The sequence below is a fragment of the Rhodamnia argentea genome, chromosome 8 (assembly GCF_020921035.1).
Source record: "Rhodamnia argentea isolate NSW1041297 chromosome 8, ASM2092103v1, whole genome shotgun sequence".
NCBI lineage: Eukaryota > Viridiplantae > Streptophyta > Magnoliopsida > Myrtales > Myrtaceae > Rhodamnia > Rhodamnia argentea.
The window spans coordinates 12,170,693-12,180,274 of record NC_063157.1 but is presented as its reverse complement, the minus strand read 5'-3'; the positions used below and the strand labels follow the sequence as shown (position 1 = coordinate 12,180,274).

At 39.6% G+C, this 9,582-nt stretch overlaps 1 protein-coding gene across 1 annotated transcript; it reads left to right on the top strand.

Annotated features, from left to right (window-relative positions):
* Positions 1 to 2,500: 2,500 nt before the first annotated feature.
* Positions 2,501 to 8,796, top strand: LOC115726535 (isoprenylcysteine alpha-carbonyl methylesterase ICME-like). Its single transcript, XM_030656449.2, has 11 exons — positions 2,501 to 2,970; positions 4,034 to 4,110; positions 4,587 to 4,656; positions 4,765 to 4,845; positions 5,396 to 5,470; positions 5,579 to 5,680; positions 5,905 to 6,042; positions 6,575 to 6,640; positions 6,735 to 6,878; positions 7,461 to 7,551; positions 8,501 to 8,796. The coding sequence occupies exons 1-11, from the start codon at positions 2,690 to 2,692 to the stop codon at positions 8,660 to 8,662; spliced, it is 1,287 nt and encodes a 428-aa protein (XP_030512309.2). The 5' UTR covers positions 2,501 to 2,689; the 3' UTR covers positions 8,663 to 8,796.
* Positions 8,797 to 9,582: the final 786 nt, after the last annotated feature.

Sequence of the window (9,582 nt, the reverse complement as noted above, 5' to 3'; positions counted from 1 at the left end):
TTGCATTAGTGCCAATTCGGTCCTAAATCTTTTTTGGGTGCCAATTTAGTTCTAAACATTTTGCATTGGTGCCAATTAAGTCCTAAACCTTTTATTGGTATTAATTTAGTCCTAAACCTTACGTGTTGTTGCCAATTCAATTTTAAATCTTTTATATTTATACCAATTGAGTTAATCCGGTCAATTTTGATCGAAAATCGGCGACGTGGACATCGATTGTCTTACATGGCATGGCTAGTGCTAACTTGGACATTTTTAAATATTATTTTAATATTTTAAATACCGTGCCACGTAAGATAATTGACGTCCATGCCGGTGATTTTCAATCAAAATTGACCGAATTGACTCAATTGGTATAAATGTAAAATTTTTAGGACTAAATTGGCACTATTGTAAAAGGTTTACAATCTGAATTGACAATAATAAAAGGTTTAGGACTTAAATGGCATAAATACAAAAAGTTTAGAACTGAATTGGTATAAAAAAAGTTTAGGATTAAATTGGCATTAATGCAATAAATTTAAGATTTTTTTTACACTTTTTCGGTATGCTTGATCATTTGTCCATGTTGCACGCTCAAAACTTAAAACACTCGCAATGCACGCACTTTGCTGTCAAAATCGATGAATGAACATGTGCCCGTTATTCGAACCCAAAAAAAAAAAACATGTGTCCGTCAACATTTGACATTTTTGCGGTGCGTGTTTCACATATCTGGGACAACGATGGCAGTGCGACACTTGATGATAATTCAGCGGAATGAACAACTCGAACGAACAAAGGCATGGAATTTGAGGACCCAAATTGTCCGAAAAATTTTCCGGGGACTTATGTATTAATTGCACAAATTTGTCAAGTTCAAAGGCTAACATTGTCTTTTTATCCCCCTTGGCCCACCACCGAATTCGAGGGTTGCCACGCTTCCGTTCCGACATAGGAATTGCCGCCAAAAAGAGTTTTTTAAAAACCAAAATATAATTCAATAATGTTTATTTGCATGGGCAAAATAATTGCTTGCCCCTTCACGCCACGCCTCACATGTGGGGCCCCCATGGAGAACCGATAAGGCCCACCCCCCAAGACGTAACTAATATATTTTCGAAATAGCAAGAGCCGTACAAGTAGGAGACGTGAAGCAAGAAACGATCAAATGAAAATAAAAAATAAAAATAAGATGAGATTGAGTGGGGCCCGTGGCGTCCTTCCACGACTCTCGAGGCGAGGAGATTGAGGCAGCCAGAGCCGATCCTGGACGACGTCATCCTCCTCCCCCCACGTGACTCAGCTCGACACGTCGCTGAGCCGCCCTGTCGTGTCGCCGGACGGGAGGCTACGTGGCGTCTCCATCTCTCTTCTTTACCCTTCGGCGTAGATTTTGAATTTTGAGTTGAGGACGATCTATAAAATTTGACATCCTTTATTTAAAAAATATATATATATTCAAAATAGCTTTAATAATTGGGTCCGAACCTACTTAAAACTTTCACCCACTGAATTGAGTAATGCCGATATTCCAGCCCCGATTGAATTGAATCATCCCAACCCCCCACGAACTAATAATCATAAGCATGGGGCCCCTAACATCAACCAAACATTTGTAGCAATAAAAAACCAAAAAAATCACAGCTCTAGTTCCGATTAAAAAAAAAAAAAATAATTTTTTTAAAGGGGGTTTTTTAAAACTAAAACTTTTACCCACTGAATTGAGTACCATTACCCCAATTAATAATCATCCCAACCCCCCACATAAAAGGCTAATAATCATAAGGCACGTACGAAGTTAGGTCCTTCCACAAGTAATATGTTGCGGATTCATAACACAACACGATTAAATTTCATTTGTTATGCAATATGATAAATCGATAATAAAATTCATAGCTCTAGTTCCATAGAGGATTTAAAAAAAAAAAACTCAACGTCATCTTCTTTTCTATTATTATATTAATTTTGAAAAATGTTTTCTTTAAAATGATCACATATATCTCTTATAAAAACAAATAACACAAAAAGATATTTTCAACGTATGCGAAAATGAACATATATAAATTATTATCGATAATAAATGATAATTTATTTGTTAATAATTGCGAAGTTATTCGAAAAAATAGAGTAATTTCTGTGCCCAATTAAGTAATCTTACCAAGTGCGCTTTCTTAGCAAAAAAGTCGTTGGTCAAATTTTCCGGTTAATTTTTTTTTTTGGGGGTCATATTTCGGTCATATTTACCTTTTTGTCCCCTCTCAACCTTATAATTAGAAAATTAAGTTTGTGTGAGTTAAACGAAAACACCAAAAGTGGAGGTAAATAAGACTTTCAATTTCAAAAATATATGTAATATAAAAAAAATTTCTCCCGCTGCAGTGGGTCCCGGGTCTCACAAGGTTCCGGTCAGTTACAAAAGTGGGGACAGCTGGCGTCAATTGACTGGTAACCAAAGTAAGCCAACAAGCCCATGACGTACCGCTCTGTGAGTCTGCTGCACCCGTCCTCAACCCCCCCATAATCGCCTCCTCCGCAGATATAACCGTTGCGGAAACCGCGTTTCAACCACTGCCGCATCAGAAAAAAGAAGAAGAAGAAGAAGAAGCAGCAGCAGCAGCAGCAGCAGCACCGACTCTAGACGCATTTGGCAACGGCGAGAGAGGTCGCAGATCTCCGATCGAATCCGCCGCTTGTTGACTCGCGTGCCATGGCGTCGTCCCCGGCGTTCCAGAGCGATCGGCCCCGCCCGTCTCCGCCGCCCTCAGGAGGCGAGGATCCGGCGGCGAGCGCGTTGGGCGCCGGGGCCTCGGTCTCCGGGGGCGCGGGCTACGGAAACGCCGGCAGCGCTCGCCGGCGCGTCTCCGGGACGGCCGCCGGGGGCGGCGGTCGATTCGGCCGGCAGCAGTCCTTCGGCCGGGAAATCAGCCACGCCGCGGCGGAGACTTACTTGATCACGCGGCTCGCCTTCACGCTTCTGCGATACCTCGGGTACGATCCGTGCTCTGTGCTTCTACGGGGAGATGCGGCTACGCGGTTCATTTTTGAGTGTGGTGTGTCGCTCTTGGATGCGTTGTTGCTTAGGAATGGATTAGTATTTGGCGTTTCAACTTGGACATGCAAATTCAATTTGAACCTCCATATTACCTGAAGTTGAAGTTTAAAGGTATGAGGAAGCGAGTCTGCCAAGCTGAATTTTGCCTCTATGTTTAGGAAATTCTGGGAAGACTGGATGCAGGGCCTTGATTGAGTGGTTCTCTCTACTCGATCACTAAACGTAGTAGAGTCTACTTACTTCTCAACTGATGTAAACGAAGAAGCCCTGGCTGATTACGACTATCTAGTTTGGAAATGTAATAATGCTCTCGAAGAATACTAACTAGGCTTTTCGGATTTGTTAGGGTAGCATGATTAGATGTGTATTTCAGTGTTGTTTGTCAATTATAATTTAGGTGGATACTGGACCCTGACACTCTAAATTATATTCATGTGCTCGTCCTATTGGCTAACTTAATGATAGGCCAGAGGCTGCCATGCTCTATGCAGATGAACCGAGACAAAGACGGTGGCTCCGACTAACTCTTAACTATTCGAATCAAGTGACTATCTGTATCGAGTGGCATGTAAAAGCATGTATTTACATTCTGCGATTGTTGTGTAGATCATTTTGTAACTTCTTCACCTATTAAATGAAGTTTTCTAGATAAAAAAAAAAACTCCACTGCTGGCCTTTTTTTTCCAGGAGCATATTCTAACTATATGCAATGTACCATATATATATAAAATACAAATATTGATGCACTGGCTTTTCAAGTGATTTCACTGGCAACATACATTCACATACATGGTATGATGATCGTACACAATTACTCTGCACCAAATGTCAAGGGTAGGAAAAAAGTCCATTTCCCCTTCTCTCATGTTTGAAGATTCATTATGCTTTGATATTGTCATTTAGCTCTAAGCGCAGACTCCACCTAGTTGGAAATGGCTTTGTTTGTTATTACTGTATGCTTTTTCTCATGAAGTGCTTGTCATCATCTATGTTGTCCAGGGTAGGCTATCGGTGGATCACAAAGTTACTTGCCCTTGGTTGTTATGCAATGCTACTTATGCCTGGTTTTCTTCAAGGTGTGTGGTCCATGTCCCTAAAATTTCTATTCCCGCACCTTCTTGGCTTCTCATTTTTCCTCCAGAAGTTTGATTTGTTGTTATGAGAAGGGACTCATGAGACTAGTGGTTTTTCCAATTTTTTTTTTTTTTTGGTCGAAGTTTTTCCAAGTTAAGTAGTGGAGAGTTTTCTGCTCCTTGACCTAGTCACCTTTCTTTTTTATGGTTAAATTTTGGTGAAATAGTGCTATACTCTTTCCTGCTTCTTGATTATCACTCTTAGCCCTCATTGATTGTTGACTCATAACTGGATGCTTAGAGATCCTGACAGCTATATATCCTTCACTAGTTTTATATTACCACAATCAATAGAGTGGAAAATGGATGAGAACCCACAATAATGTTTTGCGGTTTTAGATTCTGCTTGTACTCCACCAGTGAGCTACAATCAATTGTGCTCAGACAAGCTTGGACATAATTGCCTTGTGATTTGGCAGTGGCATACTATTATTTTTTCTCAAGTCAAGTCCGGCGCAGCATTGTCTATGGAGACCAACCAAGAAACAGGTATCTGATTATGCTTCCAGGATAATTATATGTAATGTTGTTTTTGTCATTCCATTCCCTAAATGGTGGATTACATCTTCCAAATTCCTCCTGGTTGCTATTTTACAGGTTGGATCTACATCTACCAAAGAATATGGATGGGCCAAAGCCTGCAGTGGCATTTGTAACAGGTGGAGCGTGGATCATTGGGTAATTGAATCAGCCCCATTGTTGATGCATTTTGATTTTGCACTTTTCATATTGCTTGGTTTTTTTAGTGTAGTTGCCCCTAGATAGAAGATCCTAGACTATTGCGTCAGAATAACTTACCCAAAAAAAGCTCCAAGGATGTTGGATACAACATCATGTAATGAACTTCATTTTCAGTGTTACTTTTTAGGTTAGAATCGTCTCATTCTATTTTCTTCTTGAGCTCTGGCAGTGGCAATAGTCACTAGAAATGCTCTGACTAGGTGACTTCATAATAATTTTGATGATGGTTCTGTTCCTCTTGAATGAGATGCATAATGCAGATGGCTTGAGAAATCCGGAGCATGGGTTCAACATTTGTTATGGAGTGAATAAGATGGTGTTTAAAAAGTTCGGGGGAATTGGGCAGGATATAATTTCTTGTTGAAGATCTTTATCATTTGTTGAAGTTGAAATATCATGTCTTGCAACAAATCACAAACTTTATGTCGGTTGCAAATTCTGCATATATTAAATGTTGTCATCTGACACTATGCCTTTTCTGTGATAGATATAAAGCATGGGGTTCTCTTCTGGGTAAACAACTGGCAGAAAGGGATATTATCGTGGCTTGCATAGATTACAGGTGATACATCTGGAGTTCCTTCATTCATGCTATTTTGGCTTAATATCTTGACTGGGTGTAATGAACTTCATATTTCACAATGTTATTATTGTGCATGTGTGCTTGCAGAAATTTTCCCCAGGGGACCATAAGCGATATGGTCAATGATGCATCAGAGGGAATCTCATTTGTTTGTAATATTATAGCGGAATATGGAGGTGATCCTGATAGGTAAAATTTAATTTTCTTCGACATGTACTCAATACACATCGTATATTCAAAACATGTCAATAATCATGTGTTATGGTAAATTCTTGTTTAAAAGTATTAAAAGTTTAATTTTTACTGCAATTGTCATTTATGAAAGTTGTTTGCCTTTGGCAAGTGATACAAACGTTGGAGGATAACTTCCATTAACGGTTAATGCCCAAACATCGTGTTCTCCCTCTGATCAGGATTTACGTAATGGGACAGTCGGCTGGTGCACATATTGCCGCCTGTGCTCTCGTGGACCAGGCAGTCAAAGAATCCAGAGGAGAGAGCATTTCCTGGAGTTTGTCTCAGATAAAAGCATATTTTGGTTTATCTGGAGGGTACTTCTTGTTTCTGCTAAGAACCTTAAAAGTACTTTTTATTTCATATGACGGTCTTTCTGTAGCCATTGATTTTATCTATTATGCATCCTCAACGGGCAGTGCAGTAACCAAAGTAATAAGAATATTGAAAATGTCAACTTTGGGTCATTGGGCCGAATGTCCACTTATTTTGTTTTGATCTTGCTAGAAATGGCTGTTACTCATGGTGGAACCTGAGTATGAAATATTAGAGAAAGAAGTAGGAACGTTCACCATTATTATCTTTCTGAAATCCTGAATTCTGTAAACCATAGTCAGCTTCTTCTGTGCCCATATCACGTCTTCTCAGTCCAGGCATTAAAAGACAATGGTACAGATATAATTTGCATTTCTGAAAAGAATATGTATTTGGTCAAGATCTTTTAAGTTGGTGTTATGAAGGAACTTTGTGGAGGACTATGGAAGCTAAAGTCATATCTATTATAGTTTATGGACGGTAGAGTGGGAAAGTGATCAAAATGTGATAGTTCTCTTAAATATTGTCTTACAGGTACAATTTGTTCAGTTTAGTCGATCACTTTCACAATCGAGGCCTATATCGTTCCATCTTCTTGAGGTATTTGGTACTGCCACTGTTAAATACTTCATAGTTGTTACTCACTCTAGTTTTTGGTTTCTCATTATCAGCTCTTCCTTCAAATGTTCCACAGCATAATGGAGGGTGAGAAATCATTTAAAAAATTTTCGCCTGAGGTTAAGGTGCAGGACCCTAGCATTGGAAATGCTGCTTCTCTGCTGCCTCCAATTCTTCTTTTCCATGGAACTGGTGATTACTCCATACCATCGGATGCGAGGTTTGAATTCTATTTTTCATCTACATGTTGCAGTTATTATGCTTATGGATCTATCTAATACCATTTGCTTGATTCCACACCTGAGTAAAACTTAATTCCTCAAATTATTTATTTCAATCTGTGAGAGAAATTTCTGTGTTAACTAATATTTTTGAAAGCCGAGAGAGGAACTAATGTGGACAGTTGGTCCATATTCTTCTTCACATTTTATTCTTCTCTCTTCACTAAGGAGAATACCGCTTGTTATCCTATGAAGTCTCCTCATGGGCAACATCTCTTAATGAGAAACGACAATGACATGGTCAGGGCGTACCTAGTTTGCGAGATCCATAAAATAAAACATCACTTTCCAGGCCCTTGACTGCAAGTGCTTCATCACACATGAAACAACTTAGCAGCGCCAGTGGTTGTAGACAATAATAAAAAGGATTATTTATATTTTGGTGTTAGGGTACCCATGACCTTGGCAGATGATGCCTGAATTATGATCAAACTGTCAAAAGCTCAATACTGAAAAATTAGTCCTTTTTCCTGATTCTCAGTCTCATGTGTTCTCAAATCCGACCTTATTGTTGTATGCAGCAAAGCTTTCGCGGCCACCCTCCAAAGGGTAGGTGCTAAAGCAGAAGCATTGCTGTTTGATGGGAAAACACACACAGATTTGTTTCTCCAAGTAAGTGAGGCTTTAAATGTCCTGTTACCAGCTCTATTATCTAGTTGTGGGTTGCTTCAATTTTATAGGGTTCATCCATTTTTGGTTGGACGGAGTTTCCTCCAATCTTCCTTTGTATAGCCATCATAGCACGGTCATGAATGCCTTCTTTTACTCTTTTATTCCTTGCTAAAACAACAAGGTTGAAGGAGTTAAACTGTTGGTTTGTTTCGTACGGTGAGAAAAAAGAGAGAGGTCAAAATCTCTTCAACGCTATTTCAGACCGTTTAGGTTTGAATAAATGCCTTAGATACTTCAATGTAAGTAATTAGGCTGTGTTTGTTTGAAGAAATACAATTTTCCATAAACCTTCATTTTTCCAAAGAGATGCTCTCATCATCTTGTTTTTGGGAGTAATTCAGATGTATGGGAGCTGGCCCCCGCGGCCCTCCTCCTCCTCCCTCTCTGAATCTTCTCTGTTGAATTTATCTCTGCTGTCCCTCTCTCTTTCTCTCAAACTTTTTTTTTTCCTATGTTGAATTATTTCCGCTCTCCCTGTCTCTCTTTTGAGTCGTTTTATTTGCAGAAATTTTCTGCTTTACCTTGCCCCCTCCTTCTCTGCCTTCTCTTCTTTCTGTCTCCTGTCTTTCTCTCCCCTCTCTTATTTTTTCCTTCCGTCCCTATGTATTCCTTCACAATCTTTCAAAGATCTTTTTCCTCCTAAAATTTTCATGGAACAGGTTGCTGTCCCTGTTAACTTTGTGTTTTGGTCCAACTTACCAATCAAATCTTTTCCTTTTCTTCTCCTGTTCATAGCAAACGTCCGGAGAGTTGCACAAATAAGACATTACTCTTCTTTTTTCCTGAAAATGCTGTCCTTGAAATAATTTTATGTCAATAGTATTATTTATTTATTTATTTATTTATGAGTCCTAGAGTACTGTGATGATTATTCAACAATGCTCCGTAGGATCCCTTGAGGGGTGGCAAAGACGAGCTATTCAACAATCTGGTTGCTTTCATACACGCGGACGACCCGGAAGCACAGGCCAGAGATGCGACTGCACCTCCTAGGAGACGCTTTGTTCCGGAGTTGCTGTTGTGGTTGGCTCGGCGGATAAGCCCCTTTTAGGCATTGTGTTAGTTCTTTTTCCCCTCGAAATCAAGCGATGCAGCTGGATTCTGTACCTGGATGATTTAATTTCATCATCTGTAATTCTTTTTTTTTTTTCCATCTCGTTTATTAATGCAGTCCAATTAGTCAAATTGCTTCTCCTAGTTTTTTTTCTTCTTTTACTTTTTGTTCCTTTGGTCCTCATTGATGACGGTAAACTGGCAGTAGAAAACTAGCAAAGTAGGTATAGTGCGGGTTCACAGTAAAAGAACAATTTCTGTTCCTTCTGTCCAAGATCAGACAATCTGGAACAATTAGTCGAACATTGCTCCAATCTTCCACCTTGATGCGGGTACCCGGTGATCGTGGCAAGTCGAGGGTGTCGGTAAAGATAAGAAAGTTTGATGTATGAGAGTACAATTGGTCGAGCACGTGTTTTAACATGCGTCTTGGGGATTCACTTGTTAAGAGATTGTATGAGAGTACAATTGGTCGAGCACGTGTTTTAACATGCGCCTTGGGGATTCACTTGTTAAGAGATTGTAGGTCGTGGACTGAACTCTCTACAAAAATTGTACTGGGCGCGCGGTTGATACTATTGGTATTATTATAACTGTATTTTGAACCACGGAAAAAAATCATTGGCTATGGACGATTTAACCGATCTTGCTCTTGCCACGACATTTGCACATTTAGATTTTTTTTGATAACCCAAGGGCATGATGTGCTATCTATTTGAAAGCTCATGGAATATCCTGATCTATGAACCTGTTCGGTTTAGGCCTTCGGCCTATATAGGTAAGTCTGATTCAAATTAGTTCGTACTCTGTTTGTTAGATTTGAACCAAAACCCCTAGGGATTTTTGAATGAGCACGCACTCAAACACGAGGTTCTTATGAGTGAATCTATGCTCTCTCTTTTTTTTTTTCACGATTCA

Excerpts from the sequence above, each read along its gene's own strand:
- LOC115726535 (XM_030656449.2), top strand. The coding sequence starts at position 2,690 with ATGGCGTCGTCCCCGGCGTTCCAGAGCGATCGGCCCCGCCCGTCTCCG. Across the intron at positions 4,657-4,764 it reads GGAGACCAACCAAGAAACAG|GTTGGATCTACATCTACCAA; the intron begins GTATCTGATTAT and ends GCTATTTTACAG. Across the intron at positions 5,471-5,578 it reads GTGGCTTGCATAGATTACAG|AAATTTTCCCCAGGGGACCA; the intron begins GTGATACATCTG and ends GTGTGCTTGCAG.